This window comes from Lipotes vexillifer, unplaced genomic scaffold (genome assembly GCF_000442215.2).
Source record: "Lipotes vexillifer unplaced genomic scaffold, Lipotes_vexillifer_v1.1 scaffold202, whole genome shotgun sequence".
Lineage (NCBI taxonomy): Eukaryota > Metazoa > Chordata > Mammalia > Artiodactyla > Lipotidae > Lipotes > Lipotes vexillifer.
The window spans coordinates 76,248-89,445 of NW_006777228.1; the positions used below are offsets into that span (position 1 = coordinate 76,248).

The window sequence follows — 13,198 nt, forward strand, 5'->3', positions numbered from 1 at the left end:
CCCTCTCCCCTCCTCTCCCCGCCCCTCTCCCCTTCTTTCCCTTTCCTTTCCTTTTCTTTTTTCTTTTCTCCCTCCATGCCTCTTTCTTTCCCCTTCCCTTCCTTTCCCTTATCTAATCTAGCCTCGGGATAGTTAAATGCTCAGTTTAAAAAATTATTTAGAAGGGGTAGAGGGAATTCCCTGGCGGTCCAGTGGTTAGGATTCCCCGCTTCCACTGCAGGAGGCATGGGTTCAATCTCTGGCTGGGGAGCTAAGATACCACATGCTGTGCAGTGCAGCCAAACCAAAAAATAAAAAAAATAAAAAATAAGGGGTAGAATAACTGAGCAAACAGCATCATTATTTTGAAAAGTAGAGTATAGTGAAAGAACTTGGGTAAGAGAAGAAGTAATTTAATTGAAAGTAACATTTTATAGTTTAGGATTACTGGCACATGATTTAAAAATCAAAGACTTAGTAGCAATCAACAGCCTCTTTGGTCTTCAATACCAAATAATCTTGAGGGACATCTCTGCTAATGTATTGTAGAGCAGTAACTCCAAAGTCAGAAGACTTGGCTTCTACATTGGTTATTTCCAAATTTTGTGAACTTTGCTAACTCATTAACCTTTTGAGCTCCACTTTTCTTCTATAAATGGAAAATAATATCACATAGAGTTGTGAAGATCACGTTATGTGAGAATGCTTTGTAAACTCTAATACTCTTATTTTAATGTAAATGGAGATATTGGTGCTACTGAGATGAAAAGATGAGGTGAGGAAAATGAGAAAAGAGAGGAGAAAATGTCAATAGAAGTATACATATTTAGAGTGGTCCTGTAATACCACCAGTTGTCTCAGGGAATTTCCTATTCCTTTCCAATTAAAAAAAATATTTTAATTAATTAATTAATTAATTTTTTGCAGTACGCTGGCCTCTCACTGCTGTGGCCTCTCCCGTTGTGGAGCACAGGCTCCAGACCTGCAGGCTCAGCGGCCATGGCTCACGGGACCAGCAGCTCCGCGGCATGTGGGATTCTCCCGGACCGGGGCACAAACCCGTATCCTCTGCATTGGCAGGCGGACTCTCAACCACTGCGTCACCAGGGAAGCCCATTTTAATTTATTTTTAAAAAAACAAACAAACAATTTTTTTTGGCTGCGCCTCGTGGCTTGGGGGAGTTCCCTGACCAGAGATTGAACTGGGCCATAGCAGTGAAAGCGCCGAGTTCTGACCACTGGACCACCAGGGAACTCCCTTCCTTTCCAATATATATATATTTTTTAATTTAGTTACTTTTAGCTGCATTGGGTCTTCGTTGCTGTGAGCAGTCTCTAGTTGCGGCGAGCAGGGGCTACTTTTTGTTGTGGTGCGCGGGCTTCTCATTATGGTGGCTTCTTTTGTTGCAGAGCACGGGGTCTAGGCGTGCAGGCTTCAGTAGTTGTGGCTTGAAGGCTCTAGAGTGCAGCCTCAGTAGTTGTGGCGTACAGGCTTAGTTGCTCCGTGGCCTGTGGGATCTTCCCAGCTCAGGGGTCGAACCCATGTAGGGTTCCCTACATTGGCAGGTGAATTCTTAACCACTGCACCACCAGGGAAGTCCCGTTTCCAGTTTTTTAGCTATGGAAGGAGTTAGATAAAACTGTTGCACCATACAGATTGTTCAGCTTTGATTTTGCTAGAGAGTTCATGGAATCATCTTTCTGTTTTTATCATTTTGATTGTAAATGAAATAAATATAAGATAGGAAACTCTTTGACATCTTAAGCCCACGGGATCATGAAAACAAATATTTTCTTAAATTTTAGTAGAAAACTGGTTTGTATTACTGAACTTTACATAGTATTAAATTAATGACATAATTTATTTCTTGACTTTTTTTTCCCTCTTTTTATTTGAGCATCTTTTCTTATGTGCTCAAGGTAGAGTTTTATACAGCTTTGTATAATTCTTATAATCCAAAGTTGTAAGATGTAGAAAGTACTGCCAGTTTGCTCAGCAAATTATTGTCACTTAAGAGAAGCATAAGGATGTGCTGACCAATAGGGTTTTTTTTTTTAAAATTTTTTATGGCAGTTTTATTGAGATATAATTTATGTACCACAAAACTCACCCATTTAAAGTGTACAATTCAGTAGTTTTTTGTTATAGAGTTATATAGTCATCACCATTAGCAAACCTTAGAACATGACCAGTGGGTTTTGTTTTTGTTTTTTAAGGTAAAACATTTGTTAGTAATTACATTTGAAGATTTGGAGCTATTTATACATATTAAATTTCATTTTACTTGTGTGTAAGTACATAGATGCCTAGTACGTGAACTATCAAAAGACTTTTATTGATAGTTATTTGGAGGAATGTAAAAGTGTATCTTCAAGTAGGTTTGAGCAAATTGAGAGTTCTGAAATGTAATCTCCAGTTTCATTGTTTGGTAGGTTTCTGGATCTAGCTACTAGTCAAGTTTCAGGAAGCATGGACTGAAATTAGCTGTTCCCTTTATCCCTCATTTGGAGGCTCAAGGTCTCTTCTATTTATAATTCCTTTTACTTTCAGCTTCCCTTACTCTTAGAAATAGCTGAAGATTGATGTGAAAAACAGAAATTTGGCTTCATAGATGGGCAGGGATTCACCACGAGGCCTTTTCTCCTTTTTGGGGGGTTCAGAAATGAAGATGGTAGCCAGTACCTAGATGTGGTGGGGAAGAATGTGATGAAACTTGGAACCCATATTCTAATGATTTATACAATCAATAATATTCATTAAGGGGATCTGAATAAGTCTTCCTTGAACTCTACATGTCTTCACCCTTGTCTTTCCTTTAAAAGAACTGGTTATCTCATCTTGACTGTTTAGTTTTTTGTAGGTCTTTCAATTTTTCCACACTATTTCAGATATTTTTATTTTTTTCTCCTTTGATACTGGGGAATTTTCTGCCTTTTTTTTCTTAGAGTATCGGACTATATTCCGTCAGTAGAATTTTTTTTATGCTTAATGTATTAGAAAACAATGTATTTAATTTATATTAATATTTAAGATAATTATATTTAATCGTATATATTTAAATAGAAAATATTTTTAAAATAGAAAAGCTTTTTCATTCATAGTAACCTTGTGTAATCTTATACATACTATCATCAACAGCATGAAATATATAAATATTTTGAGCATGTTAACTGTGCCATTGGTATAGCCACTGAGAAGTCTTAGTTAATAGTCTGCTTATAACAGCATGAAGTGGTGTATTTTAGAATATCTGGTAGTTATTTTCATGATTTTTACCTCAAAAAATTAAGGAACTATGGAAATTCTATATATTTTTTCCATAAATTAATATGTAAATAACAGATATATCCCTTATGGCCACAGCCCGTTAAACTAAACTATACTTCTAGTCAGTGTGACCTTTTGTAATGAGATCCATGTATTTATGAAAAATAGATGTCCGATTATTTATTATACAAATACCAAGACTAAGCTTAATAGAATATCTTTTAGCTCCGAGGTTCACAAATGCCAGTCCTTAGACCTCTGACAGACTGGCTTCATCAGAATCTGTTGTCCTAAATAGAGCTTTTAAGAATTTTAAAAAGTAAATGTAGTTATTTTGCTATCTTTATGATTTATACACACGTGCATATATATGTGTATATATGAAAAAATCAGCTCTCTTCATTTTTTAATATTCAAAAATCTGTCTTTACTTACAAGTTACATCATATCAAATAGTCATAATTATTTTCCAAACATCATGATAATACAGTTTAATTTATTTCTTTGACCTTGGTTACAATGAACCTAAACTATTCCAGATAGAACATTATCTTATTCTTAGTCCATCAGAGTTTGGTGACGGAGTTTTAGAACATATTTTCTGCATACCTAAAGATTGAAAAATATTGTTCCACTATACCCAGAGGGGCTTAGCTGAAAAAGTGTCCTTTGTTATCCAGTCTGTAGCATTGCCTTATAAGTGAGCCTCCCCTGTTGTAAAATGCCTTTGGTCATTTAAGCTATTAAGTCTTGAGATTGACCTACTTTGAGTTGAACTGTCTTCTACTGAAATAATTTGCTAATAGCATTTTTTCCGAGTGAATTAGTATTCAGATTAATTTCTAGTGATAATAACCTGTAAAAAAAAAAATCAGCTTAGATCTCAGTGCTCAGATCATGCCTCATTTTCCTATTTACTTATTTTATTCAAAAGCAGTTGTGGCAAGCTGCTAGATATATAACATCATATTCTGTTTTTAAAACTCTGCATCTCTAAAGCAGGTTTTGATTTTTTTTTTTTAATAACTTAGAAAGAGAAATGAGAATCTCAAAATCTTTTCACTTAAAAAAAATCAAGGCCAGAGAACTAAAAGAATACACTAAACCAACTCTCAGTAGGCCTTAATTTAATGATTATTAACTTAACGCTAATAATCAATAATTTAGCAGTTATTTGGTAATTCCAATCATATAAAACATATCAAGAACCTGAAAGTAAGATAGTGACAAACATTTGCCTAGTCAAAATAAATGTCAAATAAAATCGATGATACTTAAGCCTGTTTACTGAAGGAATGGCTCACTTATTACAGGATCAGGAAGGCCAAACCCAAAGTTCCCCTGGGCAGTAAGAATGAGAAGGGCAAACATTGATTCTTTCAGCAAACATTTATTGTATTCCCACTATGAAGAAAGTTTGCATTTGTATTTTTCTCCTTCGCAAGAGAAGGAAAAAATAGGGATTTTATATGCAGTTTGCAAAGTCTCTACTCTAGCTTCTGACATTTCTATCTTATTACAACAAACAGGTTATTTTTTGTTTTTAATCACTACCAAATTGGCAAGTAGAAAATAATAACCTTACACTGAACTATAGATGCTGTGATAGCTAGGTTTACACACTATCTTTATACTCCCATACATAGTCTCACCTCAGTAAGGCTTTTAGGGTTTCTTGAGTTATGGAAATTAATGATGATAAATTTGTGAAAGCTAATGATTTACTATACTAGGATCTAATTAGTCTTTTCTGATACTTGAAATATAAGCCTAGTTACTGAAATTTTTATATAACCTTAGGGAGAGGATGGATTGGTTTCCTTCTGTTTTGCTCAAGGTAGCTGAAATTGGGAAGAGAGAATCTGAAGGGGCCTGTCCTGTGCTACCTCCTTTCTCTTCTTCTCATCCCCTCCTGTGGTTATCTTTTAAAGCACAGAAATGGGTGGGTTCCAGTTTCTTGATCAGGATATTCCTACTTGTCTCATTACCTTTCACTGTTGGCAGGTTCATGTGTGTGTCCAGACCTTTTACTTTCTCTTATCCTGTTGAAGATGTCCATTTGTTAGAAACTTTCTTAAAATGTGGCATGCTCCTTGTTTCTGCCAGTGCTGGTCTCTTAGGCTGCAGTTCCTTTTTTGTCACTTGACTTCACCTACTTCTACAAGATTATAATCCTCCCACTCGCCATTTTCCTTTCACTAAGAGATAAAATTTTAAAAAATAAATTTATTTACTTAAATTTTATTTACTTTAAAGAAGTAAAACCTTGTTACTTTGATAAAAAGAAAATATAATCTCCTCTGTCTTTGAGGAAAAGTTTTTACGAGAAGTGCTTCGTATTACATTTGTAACTGAAAATTACGATCTCATTCAGAACTTTATTTGGGAAGACTCATTCACCCAGGAAGTGGGGGAAGAATTTCTTTCCTTACTTCTGTCCCTCAGTGCACCTGGACTCTTATTCAAGCTAAAACTATAAGGTCAGCTACCGTGTGTGATAACTGGGATGTTTATTATTTTACTCGAATCTCCATTTATAATAGTTTTCTGAGGGAAGATGTATACAGGATGCCAAAGTTATTTACAAATGAACTTTTGAAGATTTCTTGTGTTCTAAAAAGCAGGATATTTGTTTTTCCTTTGGGACTAGTAAGACTAGAACGCATATTTGGCAGTGACCATCATTTGGATTGATTTACCTTTCTTAACCTATACCTGTTATGTCCTCTGTGGAAAGGATTTATTCCTATTACTAATTTTAAATGAAGACTTAAAATTATTAAAATACTGATATCTGCTGAGGCATATATGATATAAACTATATTCAAAAGGAGAATGTATTCTGGGACAGCTTTAAAATAATCTCATTGCCTTTTTAATGTCCTTGGAAGCCTTATATCTAATTCATACCTTTTGTTTATGGTTGAATATTATTTATTCCATCTCCTGCAAGAGTTTCTCTGTGACATTTATACCTGTTATAAATTTGTTGGTCAGTCTTTTTATTTTTCTCTCTCTCTTCAGGTGGAATAATAATAATTGTTGACTCTGGACTTGTTTTAACTTTTTTCTCAGTTTTAAGATTTCCTCATTTTTGTTTTTCCTTGAATAGTAATATATTTTCCTATTACTAATTAGGGTTTTTCTTTAATAACAGATTTATACCTAAAACTGGAAGATGTGACCCATAAATTTAATAAGCCCTGTATAATGGATGTAAAGATAGGGCGGAAAAGCTATGATCCTTTTGCTTCATCTGAGAAGATTCAGCAACAGGTCAGCAAGTACCCATTAATGGAAGAGATTGGGTTCTTGGTGCTTGGCATGAGGGTAAGAGTGATTTTTAGTGTAATACACACGTTTCTTGTTACATGTTCTTCCTTGAAAATTATAGATGTCACATATATTTTGGTATTAGGTTATCCATAACTCCCCAGTGTGGGCAGAGATTTTTACCTCTTCTGTTCACTGGTATGTGGGCAGTGTCAGGAATTATTCTGATATACAGAACATGATTAATAAGTAAATGAATAGCTTAACCTCAAGGCTCTGACTCTGATAATTTTGTATTAAAGAAGTCTTAAGTTTAGGTGCAAAATAAATAACATGATAAGTGAATGTGATATTTATGTTTTCCCATGAGAAAAGTGCTAAGTTTATATATTCAGTAATTTTTCTGTATATTTAAAACAGAAAAGTGAAATTAAAAATTAGGTTATTGTTTCAGACTGTGATTTAAAGCTGTTATTTTCTTTGCTCATGTTTCTCTGGATTGGCAATTTGAGTTGGGCTCAGGTGGTCAGTTCTTCTGATCTCATCCAGGTTCCCTCTTGTGGCTGCACTCATCTGATGGCTCAGCTGGGGCTTGGTGGTCTAAATAACCTCACTTTTATGTCTACAAGTTGATACTAACTGTTGGCTGAGCCTTTTCCCATGAGGTTCCTCATCTTCCAGAAGGCTAAGTGGAGCTTCTTCGTGTGCTACGTTCCAGGAAGGCAAGAGTGAGAGCTACAAGAGCTGTTAAAATCTAGGTTAGGAAGTCACTTTCTGTCATTTCCATGGAGTTTTATAGGTCAAAGTACATCATAGGTCCAGTCCATATTGATAGGGAGAAGACCCCACTTCTGATGGTGGGAATAGGGAAGTCAAAATACAAATGGCATTGTGCACAAGGATGTTGAGGCCATCTTCGCAAACAATATGCCACAGTTAAGAATGTGGAATAAAGTCCTCTAAATAAATGGTATGCCTAGATGTCTGGAGGTAAAATTTGTATATGTGATAAATTATTGCTTCTATAATAACATAATGGGTCATTTTGAAATTCATCATGTAAGATGATATACAGTCTTCCTTTTGAGTTTTAAATAGGAGAGTTAATAGGAAGCATTATAAATGAATTGTTACTGTGATAGTTAAAACAGCACAGTTGAATTTGGTAGTCTGTAAATAAAACCAAAGAAATTATTAACACAGTTATTTCATTTTAGAAAACTCTAATTAAATGTGAGTATATAGTAAAGGGGAAAAGGGTAGTGGAATAATGGTAAAACAAACAAGGAATAAACATCTCAAAGGAATCTGACTGGGTAGTTCTTTAAACCTTTACTGTTTTCAAATCTCACACCCTCCTGCTTTCCTTCTCTTTTAGCAGATAACATTGCTTTCTGCTTCAGAAAAAATAAGCCATCATACAGGATTTCCTTTAATTTCCTGCTAACAGATGTTCATACCTAACCTGCAAGTGCTTTCATTTCCTCCTTATTCCTTCCTGTCACGTTGAAGAATTTTCCATCTTCCTAAGGACAGCCCTTCCCTAAGTTCTCTGGATCTCACTGTCTCCTACCTCTTCAGGAGCCTAATACTGTTGATTCTCTCTTGTCCTTTTTATATCTTCAACTTCTGTCTTTCTTTACTCTTTTTTCCTTTTGTTTTAAATATGTTCAAATCACTCTCAAAAAAAGAATCAAAACCCATCTTTATCCTGTTCTGCTCTCCAGCAATGGATTTAAATTGTTCGCTTTCGCACCCAAACCAGTTACATTTGTTTCTCTTGCCTTACTTCCCACTCAGTATTCTTCAACCCATTCCAGTCTGGCTTCGGCTTCATCATGCCACTAGATTGGCATCTCATGAAGGTCCCTAATGACGTCTCCATGTCACTAAATCCAAATGGCATTTTTCATTACTCATCTTACTTCACTTTGAAAAGCAGCCTTCAACACTGACTAGGTCCTCCTTGAAACATTGCTTTTTGTGTCCATAACACTACACCCTCTCTTGTTTTTTTCCTAAGACCACTTTGCAGACTTCTTTGCCAGCTTATTTCTTTCTGTTTGTTCTTTAAATATTGAGGGATGCCGCTTAGTTCCATTTTACTGCCTCCCTCTCTTTTTTGTTTCTTCCTAGGTAGCGTCCTTTGTTCTCATTGGTTCAGTTTCACTTAAACTGATAACTCCCAAAGATATATTTTCAGCTTCTGGTTTTTCTTTGATCTCCTAATCTATATAGCTAACAGCCTATTAGACATTTTACTTGGATAACTTAAAGACATCTAGGACTAATATGTAAAAAACTGACATAGATCTGTCTTGCAAAATAACAGCCACAACAGTAGCAGCAAACCTGTTATTCTCTGTCTCAGTAAATGGCATCACCATACGTCCAGTTTTACGAGTGAGAAACTTCACAGTACCATCACCTCTCAGAGCCATCCATCGATCCTGTTGATCTTAATTCCCAAGCACCCGAGTCCCATTGTCAAAATTATTCCTCTCTAGACTAGTATCTTTACTGAACTCTCAATTTCAGTTTTGCTCTCTTCCAGTCTGTTCTCCAAACATTGCAAAATGTATATCTAATTGTGACATTCCCCAGCTTAAAAACTCTTGGGCTTCCCTGGTGGCGCAGTGCTTGAGAGTCCGCCTGCCGATGCAGGAGATGCGGGTTCGTGCCCCGTTTCGGGAAGATCCCACATGCCGCGGAGCGGCTGGGCCCGTGAGCCATGGCCGCTGAGCCTGCGCGTCCGGAGCCTGTGCTCCGCAAATGGGAGAGGCCACAACAGTGAGAGGCCCGCATAACGCAAGGAAAAAAAAAAAAAAAAACTCTTCAGTGGGTATCCATTGACTTTAAGATATGATTTTGCTCTCCTGTGTTGTGTTATTTCCCCAGACAAATGAGGTTCCTCTGTTTATATTTTTTAATGACATTTTTATTGAGATATAATTTATATACCATTCAATTCACTCATTTAAGGTATACAATTGATTGGTTTTAGTATATTCATAGAGTTGGGCAGCCATCATCATATTCAACTGTAGAACGTTTTCATCACCCCAGAAGAAATGCTGTACCTATTAGCAGTCACTCCTCATTTCCTTCCAACTTCCAACCCCCTAGCTATGGACAATTCTAATCTACTTTCTGACTCTATAGCTTTGCCTCTTCTGGACTTTTCATATAGATGGAATCATGTGATACAATAGGTGGTCTTTTGTGACTGGCTTCTTTCAATAATGTTTTCAGAGTTTGTCTATGTTAGCATAAATCAGTATTTTATTCCTTTTTATTGTTGTATGGATATACCATATTTTGTTTCTCCATTCATTCGTTGGTCAACTTTGGGTTGTTTCTACTTTTGGGCTATTATTAATTATGCTATCATGAACATTCATATACAAGTCGTTATGTTTTTATTTGGGGGGGGTAGTTCCTGAATTTGAAATAGGTGGGTGCTATGATTAAGTTTAACTTTTTCAGAAACTGCCAAAGTGTTTTTACAAAGTTCCTGCACCATTTTACATTTCTACCAGTGATATATAGGAGTTCCAGTTTCTCCACATCCTCACCCAAAACCCAAACCTTGTTATTGTCTCTCTCTCTCTCTTTTTCTTTTTTTAACTATAAGCCATCCTAGTGGATGTGAAGTGGTATCTCATTGTGGTTTTTATTTGCATTTCCCTAATGGCTCATGGTATTGAGCCTCATTTCATGTGCTGTTGACCATGTGTATATCTTCTTTGGAGAAATGTCTATTCCAATCCTTTGCCCATTTTTAATTTGGGTTGTTTTTTCTGTGGATTGTTTTTCCACTTTCTTTATAATGGCTTTGGAGTACAAAAGTTTTAAATTTTGAAGTCTAATTTTTTTTTGTCTTTTGTTACTTCTGCTTTTGGTGTCATAGTTAAGAAACCATTGCCTAAACTAAAGTCATGAAGATTTACTCCTATTTTTCTTCTATAGTTTTAACTCTTACATTGAGATGTGTGTACATTTTAAGTTAGTTTTTTGGGTATGGTTTGAGGAAGGGGTCAAACTTCTTCTTTTGCATATGGATATTCAGGTGTCCTAGCACCATTTATTGAAAAGACCATTCTTTCCCCCACTGGATGCTCTTGACACCCTTGTTGAAAATAAACTGACCATAAATGTAAGAGTTTATTTCTGGACTCTCAGTTCCCTTTTGTTGATCCATATTGTCTATCTTTATGCCAGAACCACACTGTCTTTTTTATTTTTTCCCCAGCTTTATTGAGGTATAATTGACATAAAGATATTTAAAGTAAACATTGTGGTGATTTGATATGCATACACATTGTGAAAGGATTCACTCATCTAGTTAATTAACATATCCATCACCTCACATATTTATCTTTTATTTGTGTGTGTGAGAAGATTTAAGTTCTAAGTTCTACCCTCTTAGCAAATTTCAGTTATGCAATACAGTGTTATCAATTTAGTTACCATGTTTTACATTAGATCCTCAGACTTTATTCATCTTATAACTGAGTGATGAATACCAACCTCTTCCTATTTTCCCCACCTCCTCCCAGCCCTTAGTAACCACTTTCTACTCTCTCTTTCCATAAGTTTGGTTTGTTTTTTTGGATTCCATGTATAAGTGATGCTGTGCAATATTTGTCTTTCTCTATCTGGCTTATTTCACTTAGCGTAATGCCCTTAAGGTCCATCTATGTTGTTGCAAATGGCAGGATTGCCTTCTTTTTCATGACTGAATAATATTCCATTGTTTATTTACAGGCGTACCTTGGAGGTATTGTGGGTTCAGCTCCAGACCACTGCAATAAAGCAGATATCACAATAAAACAAGTCACAAGAATTTTTTGGTTTCCCAATGCATATAAAAGTTATGTTTACACTATACTGTAATATGTTAAGTATGCAATAGCATATATCTAAACAAACAATGGGCATACCTTAATTTAAAAATACTTTATTGCTAAAAAAGTGCCAAAACAATTATAATAGTAACATCAAAATTCACTGATCACATAACATAACAATATAATAATGATGAAAAAGTTTGAAATATTGCGAGAATTACCAGATGTGACACAGAGACATGAACTGAGCAAATGCTGTTGGAAAAATGGTGCTGATAGACTTGTTCAATGGAGGCTTGCCATAAACCTTCAATTTGTGAAAAACACAGTATCTGTGAAGTGCAGTAAAACGAGGTATGTGTGTACACACCACGTCTTTATTCATTCATTCATTGATGTACACTTAGGTTGTTTCCATATCTTGGCTATTGTGAATAATGCTGCAATGAACAGGGAGTGCATATAGCACCACGATATCCTATTTTCTTTTTCTTGGGTGTATACCCAGAAGTAGAATTGCCAGATCATAATGGTAGTTCTATTTTTAAGTTTTTGAGGAGCTTTCATAACTGTTTTCCATAGTGGCTGCACCAGTTTACATTCCTACCAATAGTACTCAAGTGTTGCCTTTTCTCTATATTCTCACCAACACTTGTTATTTGTTATCTTTTTGATGATAACCATTCTAACAGGTGTGAAGTGTATCTTGTGATTTTGATTTGCATTTCCCTGCTGATTAGTGATGTTGAGCACCTTTTGATGTTCCTGTTGCCCATTTGGATGTTGTCTTTGGCAAAATATCTATTCAGTTCCTCTGTCCATTTTTGAATCAAAAAATTTTCCCATCAAATTGTCTGACTTCTTTATATATTTGGAATATTAATGCCTTATCAGATATATGATTTGCAGATATTTTCTCAGAACCACACTGTCTTTTTTTTTTTTTTTTTTTTAATTGGCTGTGCTGTGCAGTTTGCGGGATCTTAGTTCCCTGACCAGGTGTGGAACCCAGGCCCACGGCAGTGAAAGCACTTAGTCCTAACCACTGGACCGCCAAGGAACTCCTAAGAACTACACTGTCTTGATTAGTGTAGCTTGGAGTAAGTTTTGAAACCAGGAATTGCTAGACTTCCAACTTCGTTCCTCTTTTCCAAGATTGTTTTGGCTGTTCTGGGTCCCTTCAACTTCCACACAAATTTTAGAATCAACTTGTCATTTCTGCAAAGATGTGTCGGCTGGGATTTTGGTGTAAGTAATAGTTTTGGATCTGTAGATCAATTTGGGTTCCCCTATTTTTGTTTTCATGGCTTCCTTTATATAGTAGTTAGCAGTTTATAATTACATATTGTTTACTTATCTGAGAAAGGATATGATTGAAGTGTGAAATAATAAATGAGAATGAGAATGTGAATATAAATTTAATTATGTTATTCTAGAATGTTAAAATTGGGAGACATACCTTGAATTTAGTAGGAGTTATGTTAGGATTTTTTTCAAATGGTTATTTCTTTAGTAGGTGGTAAATTCATTAAACTTTTTAATCACAGTGGGTTTGTAGACTAATAATAAAGATAGACTTGAATAATTTTAGAATGAATGTTCCAAATTTAAAAAATTCTCCTTCAAGACAGCCCTGCCTTTAAATTAAAAAAAAAAAAACCAAACCAAAAACAACCCTTAATGTAACTGAATAGACTGAAATTTATCAAATATATCAGTTTTAACATACTTTTCTGTTATGTTTAACCAGTAGTAGGAAGAGGTTTGGTGGGTAGAAGAACATGACAGTTTAGGAATTCCTTTTTTTTTTTTTTTTTTTTTTTTTTTT

General features: G+C 35.3%; 1 protein-coding gene across 1 annotated transcript in view; it reads left to right on the forward strand.

The window, feature by feature from the left end:
* Nucleotides 1-13,198, forward strand: part of IPMK (inositol polyphosphate multikinase) — a 39,725-nt gene that overhangs the window by 17,036 nt on the left and 9,491 nt on the right. Inside the window, exon 4 of the mRNA XM_007450824.1 lies at nucleotides 6,405-6,577. Within this exon, the coding sequence (XP_007450886.1) occupies nucleotides 6,405-6,577 (173 nt within the window). The remainder of the gene's footprint in view (nucleotides 1-6,404; nucleotides 6,578-13,198) is intronic.